At 41.2% G+C, this 12,840-nt stretch overlaps 1 protein-coding gene across 2 annotated transcripts in view; it reads left to right on the top strand.

Moving 5' to 3' along the window:
* nkain2 (sodium/potassium transporting ATPase interacting 2) overlaps positions 1–12,840 on the top strand; it is a 109,238-nt gene that overhangs the window by 26,304 nt on the left and 70,094 nt on the right. For both annotated transcript variants that reach the window (XM_030771911.1, XM_030771910.1), the window contains exons 2-3: positions 7,989–8,126; positions 10,842–10,922. In XM_030771911.1, coding sequence (XP_030627771.1) covers positions 7,989–8,126; positions 10,842–10,922 — 219 coding nt within the window. The remainder of the gene's footprint in view (positions 1–7,988; positions 8,127–10,841; positions 10,923–12,840) is intronic.

The following is a 12,840-nucleotide window of genomic DNA, read 5'->3' as shown; positions in this document are numbered from 1 at the left end:
GAACAGTAATGTGTTTTGCATGTGGCGGATGGCATTTCATACCAGGAGTGTGTGTTCTGTGTCCACATATTGCTCTAAATTCCATCAGTGTAGCCAAAATGTCGTGTTATCATGTTTATGAGATAATTAATCCCCCTAACTGTGTTCTTGAAACAGTGTTCTCCTGTTGCCACAGCTACTGTGAGAGGTGTGTCATGGGTGTACCCTGAGCATCACAGTACACAGTATCAGTCGCTAGGATGACACACGCGTGTCTTAGTCTCTAGGGCGACACACATGTGCCCCAGTCTCCAAGGTGACCCAATCCCATCTTCTGTCCTTGCCACCTGAAAGGCTCTTTGCAAAAACTTGGATTTTGACATCATCTCTCCCCTGATATCTAAGTTTTAAACCAACTAATACTTTTATGTGGGAAACTTTCAAGAGCATTCAAGTGCATATTGTGAAACTAAATTTTTGTCCATTTTTTAGTGTATTAACATTCTCAAAATGATTCAAGGATGTTGTAAGCAAAAAAAAAAGTGACATGCATTATTTTGATAAGATGTCTTCAGAACATCACTAGAATATGTCTGCTGTAAGAGTGGTCAGACAATTCATGTCTGCCCAGCATTCTGTGTAAACTCCTGAGAATGTTCTGGATCAAAAGCCATTAGAGATGATGAGCCACAGGGCACAGCTGCATGTTAGATTACATTCAGATACTGACAGAGATCCATTTCATTGTATTTGCCTTTGACTTTGACGTCAAAGCTTGAGTCAGACACGGCTAGAATCCCTTTTCAGAGTAGCGCAGCATGTGATTGGAGATGTGGTACATTAAAACAGATGGGACTGTGGAGCCATGTGGGGTTTCCATCAATGCAGTCTCTTTTTTTGGCTGTGCACTCACTCGTGCCTGTTAATCAACTAATGTGTGTCAGTTTTGACATGCTGCGGTTGATTTGTAATTGGTGCATCAGGCTAACAGAGAGTTGGTGTACAGTCACCAGTATCTGTGGATCTCTCATTTCTCCTTCGTCTGTCAGTCTTGCATTGCTTTTAATGTCAGCTTTGCACTGAATCAATCTGGGCTTTATTTATGTCCAGTTTTTACTTTGGCTCTTGTGGAGTCTTTCATAAAAAATCGATAGCTTATTTTTAGTTTGGTCTCAAAACATTTCTTTGAGCACAGCAAAATCCAATCCCAAATACTGCATATATTTTGTTAGGAGCAATGACAGGAAGAAAGAAAGAAAGAAAGAATGAAGAGAACAGAAGAGTGGGGAGGAGAGGAGAAAAGAAGAGTACAGGGGAGAGGAGAAGGGTTTCTGAATGTATTGTGCTAGGGTGGATATCATGTGAATTGTTTTTGGAGAGTTTTATGGTGGTTGTTTGGTAGTGCCTTGTATTCTGAGTCTTGGCCATTACAAATAGGATATGGGAGTGAAGCAGAGTACAGTCGTGCCCTGTCACACCGTGAGGACAGAGTCAGTGAAACACCAGAGGATATGAGAGTGAAGCAGAGTACAGTCGTGCCCTGTCACACCGTGAGGACAGAGTCATTGAATGTCAGCCCCTTTCAGTCCGCAAACTGCTTCATACTGACTATGGCTCTATAATATACGCATTCTTTCTCACATAGACACACACACACAAAATCAAGCTCTAAAATGCCCCACCACACGACTACATACACAAAAAACAAATGAACAAACGTGATTGCAAAGAAAAAAAAACATGTCTGGTCCACTAATGTCCACTATTACATACCATAAAACATTCCTGTGCTCTGAAAACCTCTTCACCAGGCCAAATACCCTGATGTGCCCTGTGAACCTAGAGCTGTCCTGTACAGCAGCGTTTTGGATGTTTTTGTGCTGATGCCATCCTATGAAGACATTCTACAGAAATACAGTGAGTGTAACACTGAGTGGAGGGTTTGTATGATCTGCTGAGCTTCTGAAATTGCAGTGGCTTCTAGCTGCATGAATCAGTTATACTCACAATAGCTTTATCCCTTCGCATATTCATCACCTAAATGACAGTGGCAGTTAACAGCAGCCACTGTCTGAGTGCTGGCAGCTCCTAGCCATCTGACTGAAGTGCCATTTGAGTTCAGAGCTGGTTCTATTCCCAGATCAGCCCTGATCATCACTTCAGCCCCCAGGCAACTCTGCCTTCAGCTTGCCTTGTTAAAATGGAAACAAATATTGAAATAAATTATCTTCATTAGTAGTTACCCACATCTCGGTGACTGTTATTCATCTGTATCCCTCCCCCCCAACCCACCAAACACCTTCACCCCCCACCCCACGCCCCATTGGTTCTTTAAGAACACCTCTGTGGCAGGCAGTAAGCGTTCTCCTGCCCCGCGGGCATCTGTCAGCGTGTTACATTAATGAGCCTCTCACAACCAGATCCTTTCTCCTCAGCTCCAGTAAAGAAACTTTAGTCCAGTTCAAGCCAACCACAGGCTCAGCTTCTGTTTGTGCTTTCAAACATATAAAGAAGCACACAGCAGGTTCCTCTTCTCCATGTGAAAAGGCTTTCTTTAATACAGAGACACTCTGCTTTAAGAGTCTCAAATTGTGTCTGGAATGTTTGCTGTGTCCCCTCCTGATGGTGCATTTCTTTGAGACCATGCCAACGCCTCCATCCTTCCGCTGTTTTGAGCGTATGGCTAATAGTTTTTACACCTCTATTTTGGGAGAGTGTTTCTCATTATAGCAGCTTTGACCTTGCTGTAGCAGAGATAAGTCAAAGAGCAGGTGGTGGAGTGCAAGAAAAGGCCATTTAAGGACTACTTTGCACCTTAAGTAACAGTCAGTATTTTTCATGCTTCACTGTCCGTGTTGCAAGCCACTGTGGAAAGTGCCCTTAATAAACAGCACGTTTTAACCAGCTGCAGTTTTTATTACAGTGCTGTAGACATCAATGGAAATCAGCCCTATTCTCAGTGACAACAAATGCATTTATTTCCCAATGTCTAACGGCATCATCCATTTCAGAATGTCTGACCCAGTCTCTGCACACAAAATACACACTGCGTTGTGACAGGTACAGCTAAGAAATGGTTCCCACTGCATTGGCAATTCACATGATCTGCATTCTCACTAATCTCTCAGCAACCTTATGTAAATGTTGAGATTCGTTGTTTGAATATCAGCATCTAGTTTGCCAAGCTCTGTCAACTGTGCTAAGTTACACACGCTGATCAAAAGCTTAAAAATTGTAAGGCACATTAAGCTGGGCTAAGTTACACCAGCAGTGCTAAGTTAAACCAGTTACTGTCAGTGTATTTTCTAGAGGTCTATGTCACAAACAACAGATTTATCAGAAATTGATTTGTCAATAACTGTAAAATATTTGCAATTGAATATTCAGTTCCGATTTTAGTGAAACACAGAAGATTACTAATAAGGTTTTCTTGGTTCTGCAGTCAGAGAACCTCTCTGCATTCCTACATATTGTCAGTAACGCCAGGAAAATGCCTGCTATTCAGTGTCTTCACAAGGTTTGAATTCGCTCACTAAATTAAAATACCTTTAGTTTACGATCATTAGCAGAACCAAACTACTCCTGCCTTTACAGATATACTTAATTTGAAAACTTAATTTGAAAGTGTCTTTTTTTTTGTTTTTGTTTTTTTTTTTTTGGTTCACGAAAATGTTGCCAGGCCTTGGGACATGCAATGAAGGTTATTCATCAAATCTTTAAAAATTCGTCATATAGAAATATTATTTCTGTATTTCATCTGTTGCAGATGTACTGCTTAGGTGAAGCTGAATGGGACAAATTATACTCACCTCCCAAATCAGTGAGAGGTTTTTACCTTAAGACTGTGTCTTTACCGCTTCAGTAATGCAGCTCTGGCTTTTCCAAAAAAAAAAAAAACACTTGGAAAAAAACTGACAAAAACAAAAAACGCCTTAAAACTCCAGAAGACCTGGATGGTTCCATAGTCTGAGCCACTTGCATTTAGTGTTTAGTGGCATTTAGCATTTGTGTCTCTCTCAGACTCTGGCTCGTTCCTTTTTGAGGAGGAAAATGGTGGAACAGAGTAGGCCATATATTCAGCTCTGCAGAAAGAAAAGAACTGCTGCTCTGTCACACATATCCCTGCCCCTGTGTGTGTGTGTCTCACTTCAGGTTGGACTGAGCTGATCTCAGAGGACGTGTAATTCCTGTAGCTTTCTTTTCTTTCATCCTCTGGGGGAGATTCTTCTTTCGCTATTCTGTCCATCATGGAGAATAGTTTCTCCACCTATACCACATCCCTTTTCGTCTCAGGTGCACATGCTTCTTTTATACATGATTAATGATTTTATATGCACATGATATAGTAATATAATGTAATATGTATATCAGTCCTAGTGTTAATGCTTGACTTCCATTCTTTTCATTTTTTTCCTGATGAAGCATCCGGTCATGTTTAAGAAATGTCAGAGGAATATGATGGGTTCCAATGGCTCAGCTGATATTCAATGCAGAGTGTATCAGGAGCCTATTCCTGCTCCAGAGATCAGATTTGTGCATTTGACTTTGGTCATGTTTCCTTATTCACTGGCTTTGCTGTTGCTCATCTGCACTTCTAAGATGTTGGACTCATAAAACAGCATGCTCCAAACACATTCATACGTTCACATAGGCACATGAATTTTGAATGAATGAAGTGGTTTTTTTTCCATGTCTTTTGGGGAGGCGGCTTTTGAAAAGGCATGTTAAGTGGTGAGAAAACAGATGCCAATACATTCCAAAGAAGGTAGCCTATGTGAGTTTTCAACTCCTGGAAAGCATTTTGCTGCTGCCTTTATCCCGTGTAGTCAGGGACAAAAAGGTATGTTGTGCTGTTATGTTGGGTGGGTGTGTTTCAGAGCTAGCGTAAGTGTTTGATGAAGCAAGAAACTAAAGGACATAGTGTTGAAGCTAAGCGATGTCATAATATTTTAGACTATGTATTTTTCTACTCATGTGGAGTCTGGATTTGAGGTCCAGGCTGTCAGAGCAGACGGAGCTGTTTGATTGGTGGAAACAGAGAGTGTGGGGTCCTGCTGGACTGAACCACTCTGTATGAAAGACTGCTGTGCTTCCATCCAGGCTAGTTTTGGATTCAAGGCTGGGCTCACACACCAAGCAGAGCCGTTTGATTGTGCTGTGTTCTGTGTTCCTAACAGCCAGTTGATTGGTTTTTGTCTGGGTGATTACAATAGCATGCAAACTGAAAGAGAGAGAGAGAGAGAGAGAGACCTCTGCTCTCTACTTCAATCAGGGGCTGAGTACTGAAGGTTACACACTTGTTTGGTGCTGTAATCAGTCACAATACTCAATACATTGTAATCAGTCACAACACACAATAGTATTATACCCCAAGTAATAACATGCTCTGTTTTTGGCTCAAAACAAGTATACATAGAGAAAAACGTGAAATGATAAGTTTCAACAATATTTGCTGACAGAGTCCCCGGGATGCGTGGTCCGGTCTGCAGTGTGTGTACAGATCATTTTACCGTGTCAAGGAAGGAGACTGATGTGGTAAATTTTTGTCAAATTGTAATTCGGTGTAGGAAAAATCATTTTGTCACTGAGGTTAGATGTGGTACAGATATCATTTAGGAACCTGGTGTATTCACATAGTCATCTGAGTTATTATAAATGTAAATATAGTATGTACTTCAGATAGCCAGGCCTGTACTTAGCCCTTATATATATCATTTTTGTCCTTTTGATTCAAAGCTTTTCAGTACTCAATGTTTTTACCCTGTGTCTCGATCCATCTCTGCTGGCCTGTGCTATAATGGATTTTCCCCTCCTATTTATATATCTAATTACTCGTGTTTGCATAATTAGCCAATAAATCTCTCACTTTGGACACAGCTGCCCAACAAAGCTGTTTGTATTACCTCAGACAAAAGAGAGCACACAGGCCACATTCATGATCACTGGGGCCCGTCTGCTTCCAGCAATAGCCTAGGGTGTTTCCCTGTGAGCATGCCTAATACAAAAAGCCCCAGACCTCTTTCCATCTCTCTCTCTCTACTTAGGGTAGTAATGTTGAAGTGACTATGTACTTTGGTACCCTGGGAATTGAGCCAATAAACACAGGTGTACACGGGAGAGGTGCCCAAGAGCCCCATTCAGTTTGGGTAACATCAAGTCATTTTTAAGGGGATTTATTTTAGCAAAAAAAAAACCCAAAACAAAACCCCAAATCCCCAGAAAATTATCCAATGGCTGTTTTCTTTTTCCTTAAAAAGTAAGATCAAAAGATGCAGATGAAATGAGCATCACTGGCATGGTTAATGACCTTCTCTGTTAATGTAGGGGGTGCGGGGGCTGTCTTTGTGCTGGCAGATGGATCCCCTTCAGGACACAGGATCTTAGCTTCATTATCCTGTATCAGCAGTGTTACCAGACCAGAGGCTTTACAAACAACGTGGAAATGCTGAGCTTTGACATTTGCCATTGTTTACTCTCTTCTTGTCTTAGTACAAATGCATTAACAATGGGTTTGTGAGGAAGATGTCACTAAGGACAGAAATGACCTTTCAAATTTAAGGAAATGAAGGTTTGATGGATTATGGAGGTGTAGAAGAGTATCACCGCTCCATGACTACATTCTTTATTTTTGTTTCCATTTTTGAAATGTCCTGTTAGAGGAAAGATAGTGACTGAAGGAAAGTGGGCACAGGCCGGAGGCAACCGAATAGAGCAGAATTCAGGTGGCGTGTAGACACATCCGCATGTGAAGCTTAACCTGGTTCTGAGTTCAGACTGCTTATCTGAACTCTGTGGCATGCAAGACAGGAGCAGTGCTAAAAGACAGAGTCACTGCAAACAAAAACTGAAACCTCAACAAGGTCAGCCCAGCTTTGGATGTGAAATTTGGAATTGCCTTACTTTAGCAGATTAGCAGTAGCCAGTGTCAACTGAAAGTTTATTATGACAAAAGACACAATACACACCCACACACACACATTTTCCAGACGGATGTCAGCTGAGATGTGAGGGAGAGCTGCCCCACTGGGTAGGTAACCAGCTGGTCAGCCCTGGACATTGATTAACTGACTGAATATTACAGTCTGATCATGACAAACCCCTGTATGAATTATCATTTCATATAACTGGGTTGTTCTCTTGATTGATAAAGTATAAGCATGGTGGCTAGATTTCAGTAATACTCAGCATCTCATCATATTTTGGACTAACATTAATGGGAACTGAAGCAGAGTGGAGTTGGTATGTTACAAAAAACACACACTGAATCCACATGTGTTCATCTCCACTAATTTTCACCTATTGTGGAGAGACGCTGCAACATCAGTTCTCTGCTATTTAATGTCATAAGGTCAAGCCAGTTAATTCCAGGGCTTGACAAACAATTCAGTTCAGACTACTGTGATTCTTTATTTCCCTCTCACAGAAGGCCTGGGGGTCTGAGCATGCAAGAGCTGGAGCACAGGTGGGACTTCAGGAGCTATTAGCATGAGCTGTTTGAAGCAGTCTGATTATAGCTCCTTTGGGGACATTCCCTGATCTCTTTTCGTCCTCCGTGCCTTTGAAGTGTCATTGCTTGTAGTATTGACGCCGGCGTCATGTCCAATCAGGTTTGGGCACACAGAGTCAAGAGACCCACCTTGCCAGCTTTGATTTCTCAGGGAGCTTGGGGCTGGTTGAGCAGCGCGGGATGGTTTTAGAGATCCGTGTGTACCCCTGTCCTAATTTAGCATCGGGGGCAGTGGGCTAAGCTGCAGGCAGGCTCTCCTCGCTGGGTGGCCCAGAACCATGGTGCACAGCTCTGATTCTCAGCACATACAGGGACATTTATCAGACAGAAAACAAATTCCTAGGGCATCCTGTAGTCTCAAAGAAAAGGAAAGAGAAGAAAACTTTCAGCCATTTACATTTACAGAAGTGCTAAAACATTATCGCATTGATGTGTAGTCTGGAATTTGTTTTTTAGAGGCAGTGTATCTTACTGTTGTCTTTTGTGTTCTTTTTGTCTCCAGATCAGTATCTTGGAACGGCAGATATTTGACTTTCTTGGTTACCAGTGGGCTCCAATCCTCACCAACTTCATGCACATCATCACTGTTATCCTGGGCCTGTTTGGAACAGTGCAGTTCAGACCACGATACGTGACTGGGGTGAGCAGAAACACTACCTGCTTTTCTTCATTTTCTTGCTCCTTGCACCACGCAGCAATTTAACAGCATTTCCTTTACATTGAATAGATTTTTTAAACGGTTTTTGTTTTTTGAGCTACATTAACATTGAATGAAACATTATACTGCATCTTATCACACTCTAGCTTATATCTCATTTTCTACTCCTGGGAAGAACTGAAACATTTAGGGGTTGAGGTTTATTCATTTCCACTCTCTGCGCAGGATCAGTGACAGACAGGCTGTATGCTGTAGAGTGTCACACTGGCAGTAAATTCAGGTGCAGAGTGTGGACTGAAATAAGTGGTAAGGTAATACCACTCTGTCTTAGAGATGAATCTGTGTGTTGCGACAACCGTTCACTCAAACAGAGTATTTATGGACATTTAACGCCCCCACAGCATTTTTCCCTCCTGATTTCGTGCTGCTGAGAGATATTGATGTTTTGACGGAGCTGGTCGTTTTCTGGGTTGTCATGGCACCGAGATAAAGCAGATCACCGTTTCACCGGGGCACTCTTTATTCCCTTTGGAACAGCCAGTGTGCTCAGCTCTGGCCTCTGTAGTTTCAGACAGATGACCAGAGAGAAAGAGAGAGAGAGAGCCACCCCGTACAGGGGAGATAAATGAGCCTCTTTCTGACATTACTCTTGCTTACATCCGGTTTGGACAGTGCTGTCACTGCAGATGAATTTTAATTCTAATTTGACACAGTGTTTTCCAGTGACTGGCATGTGGCCAAAACAAGCTTCTTTGGCTTCTTTGCAAATGCACTTCCTCTACACCCAGTACCTTTTCTCTGTGCCACATCATCCTGCATCATCTCGCTGCTTGGATCCAATCAGATGTAAACACTTGGTTTCTTCCTTTTTTATTTCTTTTTCTGGGAGGTGGGGTTATCTAAAGCTACATGAAAGTAACATTCCAAGAGACTTGATGACATCCATTTTAATTTTCATTCCTTTATTAGCAGTGTGTAAGAGCAATGGCCAATCAATGGCCAAGTGTCGCTTTCCTCCCACCCATAACCATGTGGATGGCTTTGCATTAGCGTTCTCTGTGGAGAGGGCCGCACATACAGTACAGTAGGCAGGTGAGAGGTATGCATCTCCATTCTCACTCCCAGATACACTGAGCAATTTGTCTATATTAAACACACCAAATGTGTGAGCTCTGCCTTCCTGCTGGCTGATTTTTCAGTGAAGGTTTATATTACTGTACCTGACTCTGGCCATCTCTGAGTGAGACGAACTCTGAGCCCTCGTTCGACAGCTGTCTGGTGTGATGTGCATTATCAGTCATTGTGGATTTTGGACTGAGGAACAAGTATGCTTTATGACAGGAAATATCAGTGACTACATGTGTTTGTCCAAACAACTGTGTGTCAATTGTGTAAATTTGTTTGGAGTGTTTAATATTCTCAAATCTTTAGCTTGGTCATATTTTCAGAGAAATAAAATGTGGCACATTTTGTATTAGTACAACACTAAAAGGCATCAGATAATGTTCTAAGAGATTGAATAATCCTTTGAAAAGTAAATGTAAAGTGGTTATTAATGGATGGCTGTTTAGCACTATATGAATATTTGAAGCAGTGCCCCATAGACGATTTTACAGCATCACTAAGTGTGAAGATCACTGAGATGGATTTTAAAATTTAAAAAAAAAAACATTTTGCATGGCATTTGCTTTTTTGCCAGACTGCTCACTCAGCAGAACTGTATGGTCAGCTTTATTTAATAGACTTTTTGTCTAAGAAGGGTTAAGTCAAGACCAACTGGACCAGGTTGTAGATTCTTGAAGACGTTTCACCTCTCATCCAAGAGGCGTCTTCAGTTCTGACTGACTGGTGGGGAGTCCTAGGTATTTAATGTTAAATGTACAGCCAAGTCCAGTTGCCCTTGATTTAACCCTTCTTGGATAACCATGACCTGGAAGACTGAGAATCTTTGTTTGAAAACATTAATCCGTAAGTGACCATGCATTTTTGACAGAACATAAACTGAATGTCGATTTGTTTGACTTTCGCCCAAATCAGATGCACATATTTCCTGCAGATCACTCTCTGATTAGTACATCTTTCAGATCCCAGAATGAACTGTAGTTCACATCTGAACTGTTGAAAATCACACCTCCTAATTCATGGCAGTTTATTCTCATCAAACACTGAGTAATGTATAAGACCCTATGCTAAATCCCTGGCCTGGGTAATTGATGTACATTTTTTCTGTTTGTTTGTTTGTTTTGTTGTTGTTGTTTTTCATTCTTTTGTCAGAGTAAGAGTTTTGCATAATGTGGTGAAATTGAAAGTTCTATAGCAGCCTGCTCTGCTAATTATTAGGCTTGGAAATTTGACTCATTGTTTTTCATGCATCTCTAGCTGTTTTGATAAGCAAGTGTTTGCGCATTAGAAAGCCAGCCACCCTCACACGCACCCACGCAAGATCGCAGTTTCATCTGGGAAGACAAGCAGGCACCCAGTGCTGTTTTTTGGCACGTCCTGTATCTGTGGAGGCAGTGCTTCAGATGCATTTGAAAATTAATTACAAGAAAGAAAGAAAGAAAAAAAAATTCCCACTTATGCTTTTTGAGGCTAATTAATTATGCACATGTAAATGAATGTTCAGGCTAGCTAGCTGTGGCTGTGTCTGATACAATCTTGTTTTTTTTTTTTCTATGTATGTTTTCCATCTCACAGTATGCAGCATGGATGGTGCTTTGGGTAAGCTGGAATGTCTTCATCATCTGCTTCTACCTGGAAGTGGGCGACCTTTCAAAGGTAATGCATGGCTTTATCCTGAGAAAAAAGAATGACTGATGTCCCCCCAGCAGGTGAATTTGGTGACAGAAATCAGTAACAGACTAGTTTTCTGCAGGGCCACATTTCTTTTCTTGGTACAGATGTATCTGGAAAAGACAATTGTATCTTTTAACCTGAAAGCTTGGTCTGACATGTTTTTGTCTTAAAATTATTTTCATATTCAAATGTGTCTTTCTCAAAACTTTATTTCATATCAGATGTGTTGGAAGAATTTGAAAAAAACAAAGACAAGTTATCAGAGAATGTTTTTAAATCAGAGTCCAAAGTGGCTCTTTTGAGTTAAATGACTACGGCATGATAACACTCCCATAGCAATCAAATCACATGTTTGAGATCAAAATCACATGTTTCTTCATGCTTTATTCTTTTTCACCCTATTTCATTTCAACCATCTCATTTATTCTGTAATCTATCATCTGCTCATATCTGTGGAAAAATGAGCAAAGATATAATTAAAATGTCAAGATGTCAAATACTGTACCCAATTAAAAACCAGATCAGCCAAGTAACTTAATTATCAGATCTGTCATGTTTTCCCTATCTGTTAGATTCACTCTGAAAGTAATGATGGTCCCATTTCTACAGTGGGATAGCTACGTTTATAATTCATTTTTTACCCTGACCTCTATTCTCTTTTCTATGAAAATATTCACACAGATGATCCACAGAAGTTTCTAATTGCTGAACACAAACATAGCCTGAAGACTGTCCAGAAAACAAATACCATGCAGACATTTAAATGTCAATCATTGTGCTGTATATATTTCCACATAACCCTCAAAGATGCAGGTTTTTAAAGAAACAGTGGATATGCTAGACTTCCCTCTCTCTGAAGACAGAGTAATGTCTTCAGTGGTTTTTCTTGTGTTCAGTGTAGACGGTGGAGAGTTCATTAAACAGAGATGGTGTCAACGCAAAGGCAAGTGTTTTGTTTATGTTCTTTGATGCAGACGTATATTGGTAATAATGTATGTAGTCAAATCAGTTTTCTGAAGATTCTCTGCAGACCTGGCTCAGTATTGAATTGTCTTAGTAAGAATCCAGAACTTGGTACGTTGCTTGGCACATAACACTGCACCTCATTCTGAGGTCGTGAGTGTGAATCTTAGCATTATAACCACCTGGATCCTAAACAACACGATAGTGGGTATTTTAATCAGAGGGCAGAGGAGTAGAACAGGGTGTAATCTCCACCACTGCACGTCAGTGACTCCTACTGTAGGTGGAGATTGTCCAGAGATGTGGGCAAATGTAAGGATATAGTGTAGCCCTCCACACATGTTCCTTTCCCACTGAGACACTCACAGACTGGCAGACCAAAAGTAGTGATGATTACCTTCAAAGCCCTCACATAGCTTGCTGATAATTTCTCTTTTTTTAGGGCCAATGTGAAAACTGTTGTTATTAGTGAAGCGTAAAGAAACTGGGTGTAATGTCCTGAGGCCTAACTTTCTGAGTGTCCAGGACGTGAATCAAATGAAGAGATATGCTCTGGGCCTCTACACATGGAAAATCAAAGATCCTCAGAGCTGCAGTCAATGTACAGTCTTTTACTCTCTCATCTCAGAGTCTGTTAATGGGGCTTCCACTGATCTGCATGTGTGGAAGCTGAGTTCAGTCACTTGGCAAGATGGTCTGTACTCATATCAGTGAGAACACATGCAGTGAGACGCACTTCAAGATGGCGAGCCAAGTTTTTGGCAGCAAAGTCTCAGATGCTTTTGCCCCTCGCTGGCTATTTGGCGTGTGTCTGGCATGTTGTCTTGGCAGCCTCTGATCCATCCTCCTTTGAAGCTGGATTTTCCTCTGGAGGCTAAAATAGTCAACTACAGACGCACCATCAAAAAAAAACGATGCTCTTCCAAAAGCACCTGGA

The sequence above is a fragment of the Chanos chanos genome, chromosome 4, assembly GCF_902362185.1.
Source record: "Chanos chanos chromosome 4, fChaCha1.1, whole genome shotgun sequence".
Taxonomy (NCBI): domain Eukaryota; kingdom Metazoa; phylum Chordata; class Actinopteri; order Gonorynchiformes; family Chanidae; genus Chanos; species Chanos chanos.
This window is presented reverse-complemented; position numbering and strand designations above follow the sequence as displayed.